Below are 25,289 nucleotides of genomic sequence, written 5' to 3'. Positions count from 1 at the left end.
AACATTTCTCTCCATTCTACCAACAGCACTGCTGATCAAAAGTTACACCTAAGCCATTTAAGACTAAGTTTCAGATGTGTGGGTATTATCTGGCAAAATTAAACCAACCAAGAGTTTCATGTCAGCAGCAAATTAACTAGATTTAAGGGTCTTGATTTTTTGGAAGCCTTTGGAAGCCTGCATGTTAAACACTGGTGATTTTTAAATTCTCAATGGAAATGGTGATGGCATTCAATGAACCAAGCCAGTTCAAGTTTACAGTGTAGTGAGAACATGAGATAAAAACAAAATTGGCAGTAAACCCCCCTATTTTTCAGACACCACCAAAATATCTTCTCGTAAATCAGAGTAATTTTGGACTCCAGTAGTTTTCAACCATACTTACACCTAAGATGCCTAAAAATAAAAGTGTGTATACACACACATATACATATTTCATACTTTTTACATTATACATTATTCACATTTAAAGTCATATGGAGGAAATGTAAACTTAATATTAAATTTCACTGTTACATAACTGGTCTGCTTTATTTTCAAAACATTTGTACAAGCTGCACTTTGACTCATTGCCTCTCTATGCTTTGTTGAATAATGTTTAAGCTTTTCAAAATATTAAAAACAAGGTTAAATTCAAGTACACAAAGTCCTTTAGACTATTCTGCAACATCAATTTTTATATGGCACAAGTCACAATGAGCAGATTAAACTTCCCACATGTTGATGGCACAGTATAGAATTATAAAGAAAGAAAAAGCCACAAAATTGAAATCTTTTCTAAGTATCAAATCTATTCTGGGGGATTGTCTTCAGACATTTGGCTTAAACCAAAAATATGCACAATTATCCAAGAATCTTTTAACTTTTTCAGGCATTAGAATGCTATCTAATGTGCTAGAAACAATTTATCAAGTGCTGACTAAGGCCCTAAAAGTAAGTGCTTCTCTTAGACACGAGTAGAATGATATTCTACTCCCAAGCTGACAAAAGTCCGTGCTTTTGTAATTGTAGGCTTTGAAGGACAGCAGGGAAAAACTTACAGAAAACTTCTTAAATCATATTTGGCTGCCCATTACTTAAAATTTCAATGGATTTAAGCAATTTATACTCTCATTTAATAAAACACCCACACAATGACAAGAATGAGACTTTAATCAGTTTTAAGTGGAGTTTATAACACTAAGAGATAAAGGGTTGTTAACAAACACAATAACAAATGGACATCTGATTGGTATGAGGCATTATCCTGTACACATCATATTGTTGTTTTTTGTGTATCCTCAGTGCATAGCATTTACACAGAGAGCCACTGCTGCACAGCACAAGAGTATCTGAAGAGGCTGAATCAGAGTAAGGCTGTTTAACAGACTGAAAATTTTTTAGTATATATATTCTATATGAAACAGATTGAATTTCTGAACTGGCAGGGTAGAAGGCAACTCTGCCAAACACTGCAGTTAAAGCCCCCACTTTAGTGCACAGTTCCACCCCTTCCATCTGCATGCATGACACATTAACAGTATTTAAAGGTAAACGAGGCACTTTGTGGCAACCACAGCCATCGTTATGAACATATTGCACAAATTTTCTAGAACTAAACATGTAACTTGTACCCTACTTTTATTTTTTTAAAGCTGAAACATTTGATGCTGCCGGTAAACTCCACTTAAGTTTATAACCTGTGCCACAGCAAAGAATGGTGATGCTATTTATTCAAATACCCTTAATAATCATGGCAAAAATGTTCAAGAGGAGCTACAGAGGACTTACGATGGTACAGGGCCCAATAGTAAGCTTTCTTAAAAGTGATGCCTTCAAGTAACTTTAAACATGTAAGCTGCTGCACATCCAAAATGTCTAAGAAAACATTCCAGAAACTCAGAGATTACCTACAGAATGCGATTCAGGCTAATTATGAATACTGTCATAAATAAATTTTAATTAGGACTCGAAAACCTTTCAGTCATAGCAATTCTTGTCAAATTCTATTGGGATGGTAACTGAAATAAAGTATAGGAGAGTATGTATAATATATATTTATATATATATAATATATATAATGCCATTTTTCCATTTCCAATGACTACACCATAAAATGTAAGCAAGGCTTCTCAAAAACATTGAAACATTCAAAATCAAAACCCTCATTCAGACCTTCACATTCCAAAGGAAAAATAATAACAGTGCAAAAGCCCATTATAATGTCATTATTTACGACCTGGCCCTCCATGTTACATAATTGAACAATATGTGTTTTAATATGCTGTGCCCAAAACTGGAACAAAGAACAGTATTAATGACTATCTTAAAAACATGAACAGTTGATTTTCATTTTAGTCAACAATTTTCAGTTTTTATGAAAGACATGGTGGCATATAAATTTCAATGGTTAGATCTTAGGAGTAGTTGTTTAACTTTATCGCTTTAACGTACAAGCAGTCAACCACTACTCTATATATCAATGTTTAAATATAAATGTGTAAATCCTAAGAGCTTTGTTAAAAATTTAAAAATTTTTATTTGTTGAAACTGATGAGGTATGGAAAACATGTCAACATTTACCAAGAATATTTTAGATGAGATTCTGCCTAATCTATTTACCACCCATTTTATAAATGCTGCTCTAGTAGGTCCTATTGCAATCCGTATTTGTAAATTAACTAGGTCAGACCACAGCTAGTGAACAATTTCAGCACCAATAAGTTATTGAAAATGGGATTTTACATCATTAAGAGATATAAAGGTTGAATATTCAAATATGTCATGCTATAATTTGAAAGACACCAAATTTCTGGGGGGAGGGGAATCTTTTTTTAACAGTATCTTCACATTAGCTTTACAATAGTAGTTGTCTTCTGCTTAAAATCATATGCAGTCTGGGCATATCAGATATATGATGATATTTAAATAGTAAAATTAAAGTCTTAATTTCAACTCTAGCACTATGAAGAAATGATTCAACACTGTATGTAAAAAAAAATCTATTCTTTCAATAGCAAATCGATAAAGCTTATGTGGGACAATTTCTACTGATAAAGTAAATGCCTTATTATTTGTGCAGTGTTGAAAATTTACTGCAACTGTAATTTCCTTTTTAACACAAATAATGTCCTTTTTTTTTAATATAAACATATGTTATTAAGCATTCAGTATTCAAGTAAAATTCCCTAACAGTTAATGACATTTAAAAAAATGTGCAAAACTGCAAAACTCATTGTAATAGAATGTGTAAGGTCAAAAGGGTGGAACGGCTGACAGCTACTGGATTGAATAAGTGCATCATAAATCTTTAAAGGAAAAAAAAAACGCTTACTGTAGAACCTCAAATTGAAATTTCCTGTGCAGCATTATAAAATATTTTATATTTAATGAGAACAAAGAAGCTTGCAGGCAGCACATGAAGCATCCACAGCGGGTATATGATTGAAAACTAATAAGTGTAAGTTGTTGACTGATGTAGGTACTAATAGCATCTGACTTTTAGCACTGGCCTTGATTACACAGGAGATGGAGCAGTCATTACAATTGAGAAAATATATTTAATAAATCATTGTCAATTTTTATAATGTTTCAAGCCCATTCTTTGTTGATAGCCTACACATTTATATGGTTAAGTCATTGTTGCTGTGTTTCTTATCTATGACCACATTATTTTATATCCCTTCATTTGTGGATTCTTAAGATGTTGCAGAAGGTTCATTCCTGTACCCCAATACAAAGTCACTCCCTCTAGCTGCCTTTTCTAGCACCAATATGCTTAAAAAAAAATAATAAAATGCACAAACAACAAGCAGTGACAGCGGCCAATTCCTCAAATGTCCAGATTAATAACTGTAGCATGCTAAAGAAAGGTGCACGTAAATAGCTGGAGATGGTATATGGTCCAGAGTCCAGCATAAAATATATTCCTTTCTGAGCATTCCCTCCATTCCCCTAACCTGAATACATGCATTAGAATGCAGCAAAACCCTTTAAAACTTCTCTTAGCCAACTGCAAACTTATCTGTTGCCACAAGTGCAAAGGGGTAGGATGTGAACCTGTATATCAAAGAGCTCTTTAGCCACTTCAGTTGGTGACAGAACACAAAAGGAAAAATTCCTACGTATACACATCAGTCTGTCTCCACTTTTTATAAAACTGGAATAAAATGGGAAAGTGCCGTCTTTATTTATCCTAATTGAATTTTAAATGTCCTTTTGACACAAAAAGGTATATATACATGACACAGCTACAGAATCTTTTTTAAACTGGACAACGAGTGTCAAAACCCTGTGGATGTATAGGGTAAAATAAGATTGGTCAGGAAAAGAGAATTGTTCCTATAACTGGTAATCTGACACAATGTCCTATTGCCATTTAAAAAAAAAAAAAAAAAAAAGGTCCATTTTCAGTTTATTCAAGTTTTTTTTTTTTTTTCCTTTTTCTTTTTTATGGTGTTTCATCCCTCTTGATAAAAAAAAAAAATTCAGACTTTTGTAATCTGTGTATGCTGATCTTCATCAAAAGGTTCATTCTCTGGATCAGAGTCAGTGGTGTCAGAATATCTATAATGATCAGGTTCATTGTCACTAACATCTGGCGTTACAGAAGTTGAACTGCTAGCCTCTGGATTTGATGGCTCCTCTACTGTTTTTGTGAAATACAGCTTCACCTAGAGAAAGACGAGAAAATATAAAATGAAAACCAATAAATCTGACTAATCTTAAATTACTTAATAAAGATAAATATATTTTTTAATAGATTCAGTTTTAAGTACTATAACAAACATAACTTTAAAAGGCAACTGCATTTTAGGCAACCCTCTTTTTATTAAAATTTCCCACATTTTCGCTCTTGCTATATACTGAAAAGATAACTGGGATTTTAGTTTTTAAAATAAACATAAGCTGCAAGCATTACCCAAATAATTCTACAAAAGAAATGCACTGAGATTAAAGGTCATCAATAGTTCATTCATATAATACAGTTTTTCAACCACAAAGTTCCATTTACAAATGGTTGAGTTCCAAAACTGTTTCACTTACCACCTGTCAGAAACTCAATGTACTTTCTGAATCAAATAATACCATATACAAAATACTGATCAATGATGACCTAGGATTCCATTAGTATGAAAAACTTCACCCAAAACAAGGAAGAAGAGGTCTAAACAATGAACCAAGGGCCTTTACAGGCAAAGGTGAAATAAGTGTCAAAACACCTAATACCTAGGGAGGATTAAAACCCAACCAAACAAAGGACACCTACAGAGTAGGAATTTCCGTTTTAAAGGAGAGGAAGCTAAGGCTTAGAAAGATTAGCGAACTTGCTAAAGTCCACATATCTAATAGGTAGAGAGGATGTGGGATTTAGATCACTTCGAATCCCTTGCTAATTTTACTACAGTAAAACCTGTGAAAGCCAGAACCCGTGTAAGGCGGAAACCTGTCAAAGGAGGAAAACGCAAATATTTTCTACTAAAACGAGCAATAGAAAAGTGGTAAGACTGTACCTTGTCAAAGGCAGAATACTTGCAAGTCCTGGAAAAACAAGGCAGTCCCGTCGAGTTCCAGCTCTCACAGGTTTCACTGTGTATCTATAGCTCCTACCCTAATATGCAAGAGTCACTATCAATTCTCCTCCTTCTCTTACATCCAACATTCACTCCATCAGTAAATCCCTTCAGGTCTACCTTCAATATACCACACATACCTAATGCGAGTTTCTCATTACGCTTTACTGCCACTACTCCAATCTGAGCCACCATCATCTCTCACCTCACCTGAACCACTGTAAACCTCTTAACTGACCTCCCAGCTTCCATTTTGTCCCCTCTCCCTACTTTCCTCACCAGTTTATATTAAACGAGCGAACAGAGTGATCTTTTAAAAACAAAATTGAGATCACATCCTCCCCCTGCTGAAAACACTCTGTCTCCACCCTCGCACTGGTCCTCTTGATCGCTCTGCTTTAGTCATAATGACTCCTTACTGCTCTTGAAATATATCAAAGTGCATTCCAGTCTCAAGACTTCTGCATCTGCTCTTTGCTCTTTTCCCAGGTATTTGTACAGTACAGCTCACTCACTTCACTCAGGCCTCTGTTTAAGTGTTACCTACTTGGAAAGACTGTAACTACCCTAGTTTAACAACAACAACAACAAAAAAACAAGATACTTCTCTATCTCGTCTCTGCTTCATTTTTTCATAGTACTTACCACTATATGACATTACATTTGTTTAACAGTAACTGAAGTCATCTTTATTTGTACTCAAAAACATAAACCTGTTATAGTATTAAAACAGAAACCAATAAAAGTAGAGAAAAATTAATTTTAAAGGCTAAGGACAGGAACACAAGGGTAGTTCAACATTAGAAAATCAATCAATACAATATACCACGGTAGCAGAACAAAGGAAAAGAACCATGTGATCATCTCAATCAACACAGAAAAGGCATGTGATAAAATTCAACATCATTTCATGATAAACACACTCAACAAAGAAGAAACAGAAGGGAAATTCCTCAATATAATAAAGAGTATTTATGAAAAATCCACAGATAACATGATACTCAATGGAGAAAGACTGAGAGCTTTCTCTTTAAAATCAGGAACAAGACAAAGATGCCCACTCTCATCACTGCTATTCAGCACTGTCCTGGAAGTTCTAGCCAGAGCAATTAGGCAAGAAAAAGAAATAAAGGTATCCGAATTGGGAAAGAGGAAGTAAAACTACCCCTTTTTCACAGATGACAAAATCCTATGTACAGAAAACCCCAAAGATTCCATAAGAAAGCTATTAGAGCTAATAAATGAATTCAGCAAAGTGGCACGATATAAGGTCAAAACACAAAAATCAGTCAGGTTTCTACACATCAGCAATGAACAAGCTGAAAAGAAAACAATTCCATTTACAATAGAATCTAGAAGAATAAAGTATCTAGGAACAAGTTTAACCAGGAAAGTGAAAGACTTCTACACTGAAAACTATAAAACATTACTAAAAGAAATTAAAGAAGACCTAAATAAAAAGGATATTCCATGTTCATGGGATGGAAGGCTGAATATCGTTAAGAGGCCAATACTACCCAAAGCAATGTATAAATTCAATGCAAACACCATCAAAATTCCAACAACCTCTTTGCAGAAATGGAAAAGTCAATCCTCAAATTTATGTGGATGGCAAGGCGTACCAAATAGCCAAAGCAATCTTGAAAAAGAAGAATAAAGGAGGTTTCACACTTCCTGATTTCAAAGCATACTATAAAAGCTACAGTAATCAAAACAGTACTGGTACTGGTATAATGACAGACATATAGACCAATGGAATATAACTGAAGGTCTGAAATAAACCCATACATATTCTACGATCAATTAATTTTCAACAAGGGTGATAACTCTATTGAAGGGAAAGAGAACAGTCTCTTTAATAAACGGTGCTTAGAAAACTGGATTTTCACATGCAAAAGAAAGAAGCTGGATCCATAATTCACACCACATACAAAAATTAACTCAAGAATGGATCAAGTACCTAAATGTAGAAACTAATATCATAAAACTTTTAGAAGAAAACAGGGGCATTGTTTCCGAATCTATTTTTTTAACACTGGAGAACAGCACGAGCAATAAAAGATAAAACAGACAAATGGGTTGTTGTTGTTAGGGGCCGTCAAGTCAGCTCCGACTCATAGTATCCCTATGTACAACAGAATGAAAAACTGCCTGGTCCTGTGTCATCCTCACAATCGTTATGCTTGAGCCCATATTGCAGCCACTGTGTCAATCCATCTCCTAAAATGGGATCTCCTAAAAATTAAGAACTTTTGTTCATCAAAGGACTTCCAACAAAGTGAAGAGACAACCTACAGACTGGGAGAAAAATTTTGGGAACCATGTATCTAATAACGGTATAATATCCAGAATATATAAAGAACTCCTGTAACTTAACAAAAACACAAATAATCCAATATAAAAATAGACAAAGGACTTGAACAGACATTTCACCATGGATATACAAATGGCCAACATGAAAATGGTACATGAAACAACGCTCAATGTCATTGGTCATTAGGGAGATGCCAATCAGAACTACAATGAGATAATACTTCACCCAAACTAGATGGCTATGACAGAAAATGAACAAAAAACAGAAAATAACAGGTGTTAGTGAAGAAGTGAAGAACTGTCATCCATTGCTGATGGGAATGCAAAATGGTACAGCTGCTGCAGAAAACAGTTTGGTGGTTTCTCAAACAGTTAAAAACAAAACTACTATATGACTCAGCAATTCCAATCCTAGGTATATACCCAAAAGAACTGAAAGCAGGAATGCAAACAGAAACCTGTACACCAATGTTCACTGCAGTACTATTCACAATAGCCAAAATGTGGGAACAACATAAATATCCATCAACAGATGAATGGATAAACAAAATGTAGTACATGCATACAATGGAATATTACTCAACCATAAAGAGAAATGAAGTCCTGACACATCCTACAATGTGGATGAAACTTGAAAACATTATGCTGAATGAAGTTTAAGTCAGTCACAATGAACAAATATTGTATGATCCCACTTAAATGAAGTGGACAAATGTATAGAGGCCCAAGCTTACTATTACCAGGGGTGGAAGGGAAGGGGAAAGGGGGAGTCATTGCTTAGGGGCAATGAGTTTCTGTTAATGGTGCTGGAATAGTTTGGGAAAGAATAACGGTAGCGGTTGTACAACATGATGAACCTAATCAATGTCACTGAATTATACATGTAAAAACTGTTGAACTGGCAAATGTTCTCTTATATTTTTACCACAATAGAAAAAAACCTATAAAAAAGAAAAAATTTTTAAGCTAATGGTTAAGGCATATGCAGATTTAGAGAAAAGAAAGTCAGTGAAAACCTGTGAATTCTAAAGGAAACTCCTAAGCACTTAAAAGAAATTTAAGTTCTAAATGCATATATTAGATCTGTTTTTACTTAAACAATGAAACAGTCTCCACTTTTTAAATTTTATTATTACTACCAGCTGCCATTGCATCTATTCCAATTCTTGGCAACCCCATGTGTGTCATAGTAGAACTGTGCTCCACAGAATTTTCAATGGCTGATTTTTTGGAATTAGATGGCCAGATCTCTCTTCCAAGGCATCTCTGGTTGGACTCCAAACTCCAACATTTTGGTTAACCATATACACCACTCAAGGACTCTAGTCTTACGCCTATAAGCTATGCTTATAAAAATGGAATGAAGCAAAAAATAGGGGCAGGAAGAGGGTATCGTGAAGGTGTGTGGGGGCGGGGGGGATCAAGCAGAATAAGAAGTAGGACCAATCTGACCAGGGCCACGATAGATGGATCCCGATAGAACGAGAGAAAAATGTGGAACAGAACTCAAATTCTTAAAAAGTTCAGACTTTCTTGGACTGGTTGAGAATAGGGGATTCCTTGAGACTATCACCCTGAGAAATTATTTAAACTTTAAACCAAAGTTATCACTTGAGGTTATCTTTTTAGCTAAATAACAGATTGGCTCATAAAATAAAGAATACCACCTTTGAGTAATGAGCTCCTTTAAAAAATGGTCTATATGAGACTAAATGACCAGAAACCGCTGTAAAGCAAAGATGAGAACATGGAGGGGGGGGGGGGGGGCGCACCCTACAGGGAAACTAGAGTACTGGAAATGGTACAACCAGAACAAAATGAATGAGAGTGACGACACATTGTGAAAAATGTAACCAATATCACTGAATAATTTGTATAGAAATTGTTAAATGGAAACCTAATTTACTGTGTAAACTTTCACCTTAAACACAGTAAAATACTATTAAAAAATATACATATATTTGTCAAATGCACCAAGACAGGCCATATTATGAGTCATAAAAGAAATATTAACAAATTTAAAAGAATAGAAATTACACAAAGTACATTTTCAAGCCATAGCAGAATTAAACTAAAAATCAATAATTTAAAAATATCTGTAAAATCCTCAAACATTAAGAAATAAAAAGACTTACTAGACTGGTAAAGGCTAACGAGACCCCCAAGACTAGCATCCTGAGATACCCTTTAAACTTTGTACTAAAACCACACCCAGAGGTTACCTTTCAGCTAAATAACAGATTGGCTCATAAAATAAACAGTATCACCTGTGAGTACCGTGCTTCTTTAAAAAAATCATCTATTTGGACCAAACAGTCAACACGTACCCTAAAGCAAAGATGAGAAGATAAAGGGGGAGAGGGGGCAGGGAAGCTAGATTAATGGAAATGGAACAACCAGAATGGAAATAATGAGAATGTTGACACACTGAAAAATGTAACCAATGTCACTGAACAGTATATACAGAATTGTCGAATGAGAACATAATTTGCTGTGTAAACTTTCACGAAAAACACAATTAAAATGTTATAATTAAAAAAAGAAATAAAATAATACACTTCTAAATAGCCCAAGTGTCAAAGAGGAAATCTGAAGGGAAATTTAAAAAATATTTTAAACTGTGTTAAAATGAAAACATAATAGAATTTTAGAGTACAGCTGCAGCAGTGTTTAGAGGGAAATTTACAGAAGTAAATTCTCACTTCAGAAAAAAAAGATATAAAATCAATAACCTAAGCCACTACTTTAGGAAACTAGAGGAAGAAAATTAATCCTAAATTACAGCAGAAACCAACAAAATTAAACAGAGAAACATGAAAGAAAATCAATGAAACAAAAATCTGGTTATTTGAATAGATCAATAAAACTGACAAACCTCTAGCCAGGCTAACCAAGAAAAAAAGACAGAATAAAAAAAAAAACAATATCAAAAATGAAATTACATTATCAATATATGAAATAGTACATCACTGCTGACCCAACACAAATTAAAATAATAATAAAAGCGAATACCACAAACAAAGCTATATCTATATATTTGATGACTTATATAAAACAAACCAATTCCTTAAAGACACAAACTATAAAAACTTACTCTAGGAAAAATAAACAACCTGTACAGCCCTGGATTTATTAAAGAAATTGAATTTGTAGTCTAAAACTTTCCAAAAAAGAATATTTTACATCTGATTATTTCACTCAAGAATTCTACCAGACATTTAAGTAAAATGTAATACCAATTCTACACAATCTCTCTCCCAAAACAGAAGAGAGACCACTACACCCTAACTCATTTTATGAGGTCAGCATTATTCTAATACCAAAACCAAACAAAGATGTTACAAGAAAACAAACTAAAGACCAGTATATCATGAACACAGATGCAAAAATCCTTATCAGAGTTCTAACAAATTGAAGCCAACAATATATATAAAAAGGATAACGTTATCAATACCAGGTGGGGTTCATCCCAGACATTCAATGCTGGTTCATCATTCAAAAATCAATCAGTGTACAGTAAACAACTTGTATAGAAATCGCTGAATGGGAACCTAAACTGCTATGTAAACTGTCAACGAAAACACAGTATTCCAAAAAAAAAAAAAAAAGATCAATGTAATTTACCATATTGCCAGACTAAATAAGAAACACCACATGATCATATCAATAGATGCAGAAAATGCACTAAAAAAATCCAATACCTACTCATAATTAAAACAAAACTCTCAACAAAATTAAGAATAGAAGGGGACTTTCTTAACCAAATAAAGGCTACCTATGTAAAACAAAAAGATTACTCGGAAAGGGCTGAGAATGAATTGGAGGGGGGCAAGAGTAGAAACAGTGAAAATATTCCATATGAATCATTCCCAAATGATTGAGTTCCATTCTTTCTTCCCCTATTCTTCTTATCTCACTCACTCACTAACCCTCCCCCGACCCCACTCCCAGATTTCACCAAACAACAACAAAGAATAGGGTAGAGAGATATCTAGCTTTTTTTTGACTGTGCACACCCTAGTATTTCATTAGAAATTTTCAGGTTACTGCTACATAAATGTTGCTTCTAAATAACACATTATTTATTATTTCCTCATCTGTATTTTGTAAATTAACTAGGTCAGACCACAGTTACAGACCCAGAATAAAACACTTTTTAGCCACCATCGACTCCCCAAAATATTTTTAACTGACCTTAAAATTTGGAGAAAAGTATCGGTTGGCCTTGTCTTTATTTGCCTTGTCAAGATCATTTTTTGTTAAAGTAAGTACTAGATATTCCTTGTCATTATCTGCACGCTCTATACTGCAAATACTATCAATTTCTTGATCACATAGACTTCCATTTTCTACTTTTTCTGAGGTTTCCTCTGGTCCTGGTATGAAGAATGTATTTACCCAAAAGTGAAACATTTTGTCCTAGAATTAAAAGAAAAAAAATGAGTACACAAGAAGTCAACAAAAGAAACAATTTCTCGTTTGATATTATGAATAAAGGTAAATACACAGATTAATACTTGGCTATCTGTTATTATTGATTGCATCCTCATTCACTTGCAATTTTTCTCTTATTTTAATTTTTAGGCCAAAAACGTAATCACAGAAGTTCTAAAATAACTTACTTTTGTCTCAAAACCTTGAGTAAAATATTTCATTTCTAGCTTTAAAAAACATTTTAGTGTATATATGCGTTTCAAAAAGCTATTTCAAGACATTAACAAAAGTTCTTGGAAGGTCAGTGCAACTTTCAGACAAATATTAGAATCGCTGCAAATACATTTTTACTTCCATAGCAATACAAACATAAGGGGCTCCAGTTTCTTACATGACACTCTATGTCTGAAAACGTTCGTATTAAAATGTTGGAGGAGGGGAAGTATTTCTCAGTTTTTAAATGCTATAAAATGCTTTCATAAATCACTTCTTACGAATAAATTGATGCCTTTGTAATCAAGAACTACAAAAAAAGTTCATCACTTCAAACCTTTCTTAGCATAAAAAAATGTTATCGCTTTTATAATTACTGGAATTCCAAGTGTATGGAACATTTGACAATAACATACAGCTTTGTCACATCTCACCTGGTATCTTAAACTACCATTTAAATCTTATTCCAATTTATCTTCAAGTTTTATTGTTTTCTGGAGAGGATGATAATAAGATCCTTAAGAATCTTATGCCTTAAATTTCTAGCAAGGCAATCTCATAAATGGCAAGTCTTGAAAGAAGTATGTTAATTTCAATTATTTTAGCCAAGTCAATGAGTTACCAGCTACATACATATCACAGTCAGAAGAAAATAAGCTTGTTTTTAAATATCTAAAAATGTGATTCCTCGAGTCTATTAATTATATTACAACTTTTTTGTTTAAATCACAGCAAACATTTATTAATAGGCAGGGACATCACATAAAATTCCCAGTTTACATAAAGTAATCCTTTTTTTTTTTTTAATCCAAGATACACAAATATATTAGAAATACTCAATCTAATGTTTCAATTTTATGTGTGCTAATATAATGTATAGATGATAAGAACTGATGATAAAAATTAATACATTCCTAGAGGTACAGATAAACAGTAATGCAAGTGCCTATTTTTATGAGCAAAAAATATAAAAGTTTGTATGTGAGAGCCTTAAAACAAAACAAAACAAAAAAAAACTTATCTCAATTTTAATATTTGCTAGCACTTCCTGGATCCTCAAAAAATTATTTTTCAAGGTTACTGAGATATATATTGAACTTTTATTGAGTTTTTGTGAAAACATTTTGTGATTTTCTAGCTCCTTGGATTCTGGATAAAAAAAATTATATTTCTTCTGATAAATAAAACTAGCATTTAAAATTTGTGTAGTAAATGACGCTTCTTATTTTCCTTCAAAAGAAAAAGCAAAATGCCAAGAAAACTAAATCAACTCTATTAGTAAGAATGTCTAAACTCAAGATTGCTAATATTCTATCTAGTATGTTTAATAAGGCAGTAACTAATACTCAAAGCTAGTACTTTTTTTCTCATTACTATCAAAAAACTTTATCCTTAGGCTCGCCTTCAATGTCCACATTTAATATTTTAAACCACGATAGTTTGTTTTAAAATGAGCTCTTTGATTCTCTAAATATAGCTCAGTAAGATGCAAACCATACTAATTTTCTAAACCTGCATATTTAAATATACCACATTTTTCCATTCTGTATTACTTCCTCTTTGTACCTAATTCTCTCCTAGCTAAAAAACTAAATATTCAGTAAATTTGGGGAAGCTAAATATGAAATAACTCAGTCTCAAGAAACACTGAGCCAAAATTGGGAAAAAGTGGTTTGTGTCATTACACAAGATCACGAAATGGATTTTATTTCTACCTACAAATAATTAAAAAAAAAAATGTTCCAGGCTTGCTTCTTCTCAGTTAATTTGCCATCCTTTCTAAGAGGATTATTACTGATTTAATGGGGGATCATATGCTATCTTTAATATTTTTACAAAATTTCTTCGTATAACCCCAAGTTAAAGAAAATTCATTTCAAATTACAATGTCTTCATCTTCTTCCTTCTAACAGAACTATTTACCGTGCTGATGTTTCATCACTGCCACAGTAAGCAAAGCATCTGCAGAGCTAAGAGAAAACTAATTATAATTCATTAGATGTCAGTCATAAAATAAATCTTTTAATCTCTCCTTACCCCAACCAAAGACTTTAAGCAAAAAATCTGACAGTACTTTTCAAACTATGACAGTTTTGGGTATTTTTTTGAATAGAAGTAAAACGCAAACCTTTTTTAGCATCTTGTTCTGTTTGTGGAAGAACTCTACTTTGATGTCACCACACACAGGCAAGGGCTGAGGGAATTCAAAGTACATGAACTTGTCTTCCCGTCGTGTGGGTCCTGAAGTGGAGGAGTATATCTTCACCTTTAGTTGGCAGACCACAAACTGAGGATCTGCATGGTTAAATACACACTAGGGTCATTTCGCAGGAAATGCCTTTAAGTGTAAAACTATCAAAAACTACTTTAGTGATCACTATTGGCAATATATATACAAAATAGTAACTCTGCATCTCTAATCCTGATGTAAAACAAATAAATGGAAACAAATTTGGTCAAAAAGTATAATCAATCCAAGGTTTTCTCTAGTTTAAACCTTCAAAATGAAGCACTGTTACTGGTATGAAAGTAATTACTTATGAAATTCGTATTTCATAAGTAAAAGCAATTCCCAAGATTAGACTTCTAGCAGTATAGTAACAGCAATACTTTTAACATTAAAATGATGATAAAACTCTTAATATAAATTAAGCATTTTCTAAACGCTAAAATAATTTCCTGGCACATTTGTGAACTATATAAAAGGTAACTTTTTAAACAGATATTTGCTACAGTATTTTAAAGCCTATACTATATAACAGAAACCACAAAATACAAATCATTATGTGTCCAATAGTTCCTGTAACAAAGTTATAATAAATTCCATAAAAACAAATCTAAATATTCATAAAAGATTAAACCAGCTGCCATCAAGTCAATTCCAAATCACTTGTAGCTCAAAGTATAATTTATCTGAGCTCAAAAACAAGAGTCCATTAAAAAGAAAGTATTAACCTCAGGAGGTAAGAAGTGGGTCTTAAATAAAACATACCAAGACAATGAAGAAATAGAAACACTAGCTTGCATAAAGTGAGAAATACATTTATTAAAAAATATATAAAATTCTTAGTAGCAAAAGGGGCCACTATGCTTAAAGAGGAAAACAACAAGTTTCACATTCCTTATCAATGTGACCAACAACAGAGAACAAGTCAAAAAGCTAACCTAAACCAAATGAATTTTCCAGTTTAATAAATACCTACTGGCTTTTTAATATTTAATATGTAATATCTAAAGCTGCATCTTTGTTGCTGTTGTTAAGTGCCATTGAGTCGGTTCCGACTCACAGCGACCCCATACACAAACCAGCATCAGCAATCACATAATAAAGAGTGTATCTGATAAAAACACGTGGGGTTATTCTAACTTGGATTTGAGACATCTACCAAGAGAAAAAGCCATCCCAAAATGAGAAAACATTAAACCAACAATCTCTCAATAAATTTCACTTCCTTGACTGAAGATTCAAACTATAATGAGCCATTTTACAAGACTTTATGTGACACTGAAAATTTCACTGGGAAGTGTGGTTTGAAGAAGCAGACTAGTATGATTTCAAAGCTATAATAAAATTAACCAAGATGAAAATGCCTTGTAATCTTATTAATTCAAACTCTACTGATTCAGAATCTGATCCTGATGTTAGGAACTCAAGCAAATTAACAGTATAAGCCAAAGTTCAATTAAACTGCATCTAAAAACTTTATCTTCAAGAATTTTAGAACTGTATAAATAATTCATAAGCTAACTACAAAGTAGTCCTTATAATTCCCCTCCAAAAAACTAAGCTAAAAATATTTTAATAAAAATAAGTAGAAAAGATTTCCTCAAATTACTAAAGTAAATAATTTTTTTTAAATATGAATTCCACATTCTACATAGATAAGACTTATCAGAAGCCCAATGGAGTATGGTTCTATTAACTTCTAAGACAGAATTCTGATATGTAATCTTTGATATTATTGGCCGTGTTCTTTAAAAATGACAACTCCTATCCTAGTAAACAGAAATCAGATTTAAATGTTCTTGGATATATGCATATCGATACAGTCCTGATAGAAAATCATACTGATCATCTTTTATTAACATTTATTAACTCTTTTAGGTGTACCTTTCCTTCATTTAGAAATATTAAATAAATAAGAAAAAGATTATTGACCCTTGACAATTTCGCAGAAGATACTTTATTTTTCACCATCAGTTTTGCTTTCTTCACTGATTTCTCTTTTTGCTCCTGAATCCAAATTACTGTCATTCCCCTTGTCTCAGTCCTCAACCTCTGCTTCCATCCAAGCTCTCCCATTCGCTAAACCCATACCATATTTACATGAAAACCTTAACTACTATGTCTCTTTCCTGATGCTTCCCAAAATATCAGACACTTCTCTGACCTAAGATTCAAACCCATACTGGCAATTAACAATTGAATATCTTCATGTGAATGGATCACATTCACTTGATTTAAAACATGTTTGAAACCAAAATACTATTCATTTCTCCAAGGTTCAGTTAGGTCCCCTTGCCTTTTTTCCCCTTTCTGTGAATATTTCACCTGTTCAGGATCCAAATTTTGACAAAATCTTTGGATATGAACATTGTAAGAAAAACTAATCAAATCCCCATTTGATTGCCCTATCATATTTAGCTTAAGTCAAGTCACATAACTAGTTTCCTTTCCACTATTTTTTCTCTCTTGCAATCACGACCTTCTACACAACTCTCCTTAAAACATGGTTTACGCTTCTGATATTATGACACCACCGTATTTAACAAAATCAAGTCCAACATCCCCACCACGCAGAGTCCTCTAACAGTCAGCCACACATTCCACTCCTATTCTACTCTCCATAACTCCATTTCTTGTCCAACTGATTTCCTTCTGCTGTGTTTCAATTCAAACTATTTCCTATTACCTATAACACTTCCTTTAGTTTTAAAGCCAATCTAAATTGTATGCTTTCTCCAGTATTCAACAAAGTCCTGGACTTCATAAAACTACTGGACAACCCCAAAACACTTTATTTTTCTGAATATAACATTTATAATTTATACATACAACCTCCCATTTGAGTATACATTACTTGTTTTATAGTACAGCTTCACTGAAAAAAAGTACTAAATCATGATGTGTAAACAATGAACTAGAAAATGAGAGAAGACTAAAAAGATTTCAGTAGTCAATAATTTTAAGACTAGAAGTTTAAACGTAATACTAAGAGATCAATAAAAAAAGTTTTAAAGGCAGGCAGGCAGGGCAGAACTAATCTAGAATTTCACTAGAGAGGCTAATGTGAAAAAAATTATACTAGATAAGATTACTAACTTGAAGATTCTCTCTCCCTTATTATCACCATAATACTGCATATCTTTCTTTTGGCTCTTACACTGACATTTATACTACAGGCAGAGCATGAGATTTTTTTTTCCTTCCGTTTTCTTTCTCCTTGAATCTGTTAAGTTCCCATGTCAATCATCTCCTAAAGTCCAGTGGCTTGCGCTGAACAGTTTTTTAATTGCACTGATATGACAAAAGCATCAATAAGACTCCTTAGAAGCTTTTAACATGCTATAGTAATAGATCTGTGCTCTAAGTATACTGGAAAGATCTGATGAAGCTGATCACACCTATCTGTTGAAGATAAACAACATAAGAAATTAATTTTCTAGGTATAAATTTATTTAGTGATTAAAAAAATTTTAGTTACATAAAATATCTTCAAGAAGCAAAACTTAAGGCTAAAAAGTAAAACTACTAACAAACTTGTAAAATACCACCAAAATATTTTTAGAGGTATTAGCAGATATAACGCAGTGCTATCTTATCAAAAAACTACAAAACTGTACTTTAAATGCTAATAAAACACATTGCTTAAACATCAAAAGTGAGTGATCATTTCCGAGGTAGAAATCAATACTATAAAACTGTTAAAGAAGCAAAGTGGTGTTTTACAGAACTAAGTAACAGTTCCCTTTGTGCATTCTCCCTTGACTAACTGTACTTTGGGTCCAAGTGTTAAGCTTCCTATTAGCCTAGCTAGGAGCTCTGGCCAAGAATAGCAGAGAAACTGAATAGGATCAGGATGACTGCAGTGGGCTAACAGAGGTTATAGGAAAAGAGAGAAACAAACTAGAGGCAGACATCAATAACATGATCTCTACTTAGTACTTATCTAGAAAATTTCAGATTTTAAAATCTCTTCATCTTACTGATAAGCAAACACAGGGAGAGGTAGATGATATGGTCAAGGTTACCCAGTACCTTAATGATAGATGTATAACTGAAACGCCAACCTAAATCCAGGCTCTCCCTAACATTCCACATACTTTGATTCAATGCTAACCTTCACTCATTACATTTCAGTTTGCCACAATGTCTCTCATTTCTTCCTTTCCTTTTTATTGCCTCTGTCACCATTACTGCCAACACCAACTCTTCCTAAGATATTAAGAAATTGGTCTCTGCCCCGATATCAGTGAACTGATGAATCCTATTGCTGCTCTCGTGCTAGACTTCTGATGTAATCGGCTTTTTAATTATCTGCTCAGAATTTAGGCTGCATTCAGAGGATGCAGCATAAAATATTTCCTTCATAAATGTAACTTGGCTTCAAAGACATTAAAACCCACTGCTCTTGGCTTCTTTAGCTAAATATGTGGAACAACTAACTAAGCTAATTAATTAGTTCAGAAATATACTCTCCTGTATAAATTTAAAATTGATAAATTTCTTTCCAGAGTTTTATATAAAGGTCTAGATATGTTAAGAAAAGTGTACTAACACCTGGAAGGATGAGAATTTAGAGCACTTACTGCAAGTTCCGCCACTGAACATTGGAATAGTTTCAAACATCATCTTGTGAAACAACAGTGCCACTGGTCTATAATCCAGATGATTCTTTAACAGGTAGCTATAATAGTACACATAGCGCCTCTGACTGGGAATAGTTACTCCCTGGTGGACAGAAAAAAGAGAAGCCAAATTCAAAAGAGAAGTTTCATTAGAGTTATTTCACTAAATTGCCATTGTTTAACTGGGTTGTACCCATTGAAGAACATACATACATTAGAAAATTTTACTTTAAATGATTATTTAAATCCAGCTCACTAACAGAGTACATCATAGCAACATCAATGCAAAGGAAAATATCAGAATAACTTTTCTCCCTTTAAATACAATTTTCAAAACACCCCATTTATTCAATGGTCACAACAGTGTTCTGACTCATGAACTCAAAGAGCAAAGGCCACTGACCAGCCTAAATAACCATCAAAGGCCTCTGCCCTGAAGCTGTGCTCTTCAATCCCAGAGCTCCCTTCAAGGACTTAGGGACTCTTATTCTACACAAAAATCTTCACAAGCTTGGTTGCCTATTTTCCAGCAAAACAGTATCAGAATTGGCTGATGTTCAGATAGGGGTCTACTGCCTTTAAGAGGCAAAAACAGCAGCAGCAAAAAGCGATGTTGGCCTTAAAGCCCAAGAAAAACAGTCCGACAACAGAGGTATGTAAAGATGTCTCTGTGCTACATTTCTTTTCTTGAAGAAATCAGGGAACTACAAACTTTTTTAGAAAATTTAAATATTATAAATGCTAAAAACAGATATAGCTAATGTCATACTTAAAAGGGGAACCTGAGTTATCTAAAGAAAAAATGTGATGTGTGTAACACTGCATTCACTAATGACGCTGAATAAATGAGGCTCACCTAAGGTTTCTTTTACTATTATACAGGGCACCATCAGAAAAACTCAGCAAAATAATGTAACATTAAGAAGTCTAACATTTAAAAGTAACCTGCAGAAAACTGCACTTTAAATGAAATTATACTCAACAAGAAAAAGAATCTGCAATATTTCTCTTTAAGTCACTACTGGCACCCAATCTCCCAATGTGTCAAAACAATGGTTGCCAATTATCCTTCTTCACCCTGATGAGGAGCATGCAGCACATTTCTGTGAGTTTAAAAACAGGTATATTGATTGGCTGGTATGTAGGTATTCACTGTAGTATTCTTAGTGTTTTTAGGTTAGAATGATTTTATCACAACAATTAAAAGAAAAATACAAAATGTCAAAAAATGGATCTAAACCATATCAAACTATGACAAGCAATTTAAGATTTTGGCTGCAGTGCAAAGACCATTCAATTTGTAGTTGAAAGACTTGGGTTTGAACTCTTACAGTCGAAACACAAACTCTAAACGCTTCCCTCAGGAAAATGAAGACAATAATACGTACCCTACCATCTTCATAGGATTCTCATGAGAACCAAACATCAAATGCAGTTATACAAAAGCACACTAAAACTACAAAATGATATACAAGTACTAATTAACAGTTCCAGAAATTCTTCCTATACACTCACTTCTCACTTATCAACATGGTTAGGTTCCAAAGACCAGGTCATTATGGGAAAATCAGCTTTATGCATACATGGTTTTTTTTCTCTCTCTCTGCTCAGATCATTCATTTGTCCAATTTTTTTTATTTAGAAAATATGAACATAGAAATAATAACAGCTAAGATTTACTGATGTGCTCATCACTGTGATGAGTCCAGTTATGGATTATTCCTTCGTGGAGAAGGAGGCTTGGAGGAGACAAAGCTGGATAAAGCCACGGCTTAAGCATGTCATCTTCCTCTTGTGCTGGGTCAGAGCTTCCCTGGCAGAGCTGCCACCAGGACTCCACTTGCACACCTGCAAGTCCTGCGCTCATACCCTCAGGGCCTGGCGAGTCACCGGTACTTTCTGTGAAGGTGCTGGGAGCTTGGCTGTGCACCCGGCCCCACTGAGGCGGAAACTTCAGGCCCAGTTCAGCTCACTTTGGGGTGTTATTAAACTCATACTCATTTCTTCCAAACGCCTTCTCTGATGCCTCTTTCTTTTCTCCCTTCCCATCCCACAGCAGTTTTGAGCTGCAGGGCCTCAGGCTGCATAGGAGCTGGGAACCCAGAACAGGTGCCCACTGGCTGCATGCTGCCTGCACTTCCACCCAAAGACCATGTCATGGAGGAGGCTGGCCCCATGCTGCAGCCGGACATGGCACCCAGAAGGTGCGGGGCAGTGCAGCCCGACTTCCCAGAGGCTGCCTAGAGACATTCCTTGAGGGAGGAGACGCTCAACAACCACTGCCCCCATGCCTGCCACCCCATTTATACACAAAATAATCAGTAGATTTTTTACTATTGTCGTAAATGCAAAATGTTGGATGACAAGACAGTTGGTAAGCGAGGGGCAGGTGTATTTAAGGTAACATTTGGAATAGCTGGAATTTTATTTCTATGTATTTTTCCTAAAGTAATAACATATACTACTTTAAAGAGCTGTTAAAAAATTAACATTATCATCAAGTTTAAATTTTCTTTAACTTAAAATGGTTTATTAATATTTAATGCCACCTCAGCAAAAAACTTTTACCTGTGTTTTATTGACTATGCAAAGGCATGCAACTGTGTGGGTCATAACAAATTACAGATAACAATGCAAAGAATGGAAATTCCAGAATGTTTAACTGTGCTCATGCAAAAACTATATATAAACCAAGACGCAGTCGTTCAAATAGAACAAGGGGATACTGCATGGCTTCAAACCAGGAAAGATGCGCGTCAGGGTTGTATCCTTTCACCATACTTACTCAATCTGTATGCTGAGAAGCTGGACACATGAAAAAGAACACAGCATTAGGACTGGAGGAAGACTCGTTAACAACCTGCGTTATGCAGATGACACAACCTTGCTTGAGGAAAGTGAAGAGTACTTGACACACTTATTGAAGAAGACCAAAGACTACAGCCTTCAGTATGGATTACACCTCAACATAAAGAAAACAAAAATCCTTACAACTGGACCAATAAGCAACATCACGATAAATGAAGAAAGGATTGAAGTTGTCAAAGATTTCATTTTACTTCAATCCACAATCAATGCCCGCAGAGGCAGCACTCAAGAAACCAAACGACGTATTGCATTGGGCAAATCTGCTGCAAAAGACCTCTTTAAAGTGTTAAAAAGCAAAGATGTCACTTTGAGGACTAAGGTGCACTTGACCCAAGCCATGGTATTTTCAACGGCCTGATGTGCATGCAAAAGATGGACAACGAATAAGAAAGACGGAAAAAGAATTGATGTCTTTGAATTATGGTGTTGGTGAAGGATATTGAATATACCATGGACTGCCAGAAGAATCAACAGATCTGTCTCAGAAGTATATCCAGAATGCTCCTTAGCAGCAAGGATGGCAAGACTTCGTTTCACATACTTTGGACATGTTATCACAAGGGACCAGTCCCTGGAGAAGACATCATGCTTGGTAAGGTAGTTCAGCGAAAAAGAGAAGACCCTCAATGAGATGAATTGACACAGTGGCTGCAACAATGCGCTCAAACAGCAACAATTGTGAAGATGGTGCAGGACCAGGCAATGTTTCATTCTGTTGTACACAGGGTTGCTACGAGTTGGAACTGACTCAATGACACCTAACAACAATAGCAAACAATTTGTTGCTCATATTTATAAAAAAAAAAAAAAAATACAGAATTACTAAACAGGCTAGAGGAAACAGCAGATGGAAGATAGGTGGGAAGGATATTTTTTGAACCATATGTATCTATTATCTAGTCAAAACATTAAGTCATTGCAAGTATATACGACCAAGTTGTCAAGTTATTTGTTGGGGTTTAGTGGGATAACACGTGAAATTTTTCTCTTTATCTTCATTCTCGGTATAAGTTGGTGTTCAATAACTAACAGGTTTTCAAAGCTTTAACTTTTCCCAAGTACCAAGTGGTTGGTAAACCCATGGTTGGTAGTACACCTCTAATGTAGGTATTCACTTAATTATTCTTTACCATAAAGGGCTAAGCAAATGTGTAGAGAAAGACTATATGAATCTACTAGTTATCAACACTGGGAAAATAATTTGTATAAATACCAGCTGAACCCAAAGTATTAAGACAAAAGTACCAAACCAAAAGAATTGATGCAATTCAAAGAAAAACACTAAAAGGCATGGCTGTAATTTAATTACATTTATTATTTTATTGTCAAATTACGTATATTGAGGCTTTTATATCTTAACTTTACAATTACCTTATCTACCTATTAGCTTGCCAGCACCCCAAATGCAACATGTTCAGATTAACAGAAATAAAATGGAAGGACCACATGTGTATGGACCACTGGCCTTGAATGTGTCCTCCTCACTCTAGTTTCATCTCTCAGGGCCACAACAAAGACTTACTAAAATCTAATACAGTAAAATCTACGGAACTTGGAACTTATGTAAGGCAAAAACCTGTCAGAGGAGGAAACCTCAAGTATTTTCTACTAAAACTAGTGATAGAAAAGTGGTAAGGCTGTACCCTGTCAAAGGCAGAAAACTTGTGAGACCCACAGAAACAAGACAGTTCATCAAGTTCTGGCTCTCACAGGTTTCACTGTACAATGGTTCACCCTGTTCGCAAGAATCTGAACTAAAACAAGTAAAATTTCCACAGTGCATTAAAAATGACATTAATAATACTTCAAATCTCATATTTTCTGAATGCATCCAGAGAACAATACATAATTTGCATTTCTTTATAGTATTTTGAGTACGAAGATTTAATTTAAAATGCCTTTTAAAAATCTAAGAAACTTCATTTTACGGATCTTCAAAATTTTATTTTATACGTATGAAAAGAGGACTGAACTTGAAAACTCTTAGATTTAAAAACATTACATGCTTTCAAAGTTTCCATTTTTCATTTAAATTATTTTACTACAAACTTTTAAGTTAAATTGGTCTATAACTATATCCCAGAAGGTTCGGATCTCCTCTATCAACTCTCCTTTTTCACTCTAAGAAAAACCTTATTTTTTCTCAAACATAACTTTCAACACGTTATAATTTTAGCTAAGTTTTGCATTCTTCAAGTTAACATAGCACTATGTCCTGGCCATCAACTCAAAAAGCAGCCATCGCTCCTTCACGTCCCTTATGTTCACAAAATAGGAGGTGGGACGCAGAAGAATATTTCACTGTTCCTCCCACTACTCCTTCCTGCCCACTTTTCCACTTCACCTATTTGAAATTCACATTATTCAATAGCTTTTTCTCCTGGCATGCACTTATACTTGGTTTATTCCCTCTCTATTTCTATCCTGCGCCAGACATGATCCTTAATGAATTCAACCCCTACTTTACTGAGACCCTGAGGTCATCCAATACTAACACCTTCAAAATTCCCTTCTCCCGACTTAAAATCTCTCTGCTTCCGATATCTTATAAAAGTTTCTCTTCCTGTTCAACAAAAGTTCCATTTTTGGGAAATGTGGCATTCACCTTTATTCTCTACCACCTGTTTCCTTCTAAGAATACAGCTCTGGTAGCCCTTATCCTTTATCCAAAACAAGCAAACAAGTCAAAGATCAAGAACTCATACTCTCTCCAGATCATGCACATCTCTCAAATGATTATTCTCTTTCTATATGTAACAGCAAAACTTCCAGGAGCAGTCTCTACTCCTTAAACTGTAGAAACCTGGCTTCAGCTGTTACTACGAGGCTGATTTCTTACTTTCTCAACAATCAAATTTACTACTGTTTTCCTGATCCCACCCTGTCTGATCTTTTTGCAGCCACTATGAAACTTCCCTGCTTCTGTCATAGGAACATGTTCTCTAAAGGTTTTCTGCTACCCTTATTGACTGTTTCTTCTTCTTGCCCCTCAATGTAGGCATATTTCAAAAATTTGATCTTAGCTATCCCTTTCTATGTCAATCCCACTACTCCAGTACT

At 34.3% G+C, this 25,289-nt stretch overlaps 1 protein-coding gene across 1 annotated transcript in view; it reads right to left on the bottom strand.

Annotated features, from left to right (window-relative positions):
* Positions 1–1,134: 1,134 nt before the first annotated feature.
* Positions 1,135–25,289, bottom strand: part of PTEN (phosphatase and tensin homolog) — a 108,381-nt gene continuing 84,226 nt past the window's right edge. Inside the window, exons 5-8 of the mRNA XM_049854665.1 lie at positions 19,323–19,464; positions 14,641–14,807; positions 12,060–12,284; positions 1,135–4,652 (exon numbers count right to left, since the gene is read on the bottom strand). Coding sequence (XP_049710622.1) covers positions 4,467–4,652; positions 12,060–12,284; positions 14,641–14,807; positions 19,323–19,464 — 720 coding nt within the window. The 3' untranslated portion in view covers positions 1,135–4,466. The remainder of the gene's footprint in view (positions 4,653–12,059; positions 12,285–14,640; positions 14,808–19,322; positions 19,465–25,289) is intronic.

The sequence above is a fragment of the Elephas maximus genome, chromosome 16 (assembly GCF_024166365.1).
Source record: "Elephas maximus indicus isolate mEleMax1 chromosome 16, mEleMax1 primary haplotype, whole genome shotgun sequence".
NCBI lineage: Eukaryota > Metazoa > Chordata > Mammalia > Proboscidea > Elephantidae > Elephas > Elephas maximus.
Note: the sequence above shows the minus strand (reverse complement) of the source record. Positions and strands in the feature narration are given on the sequence as shown.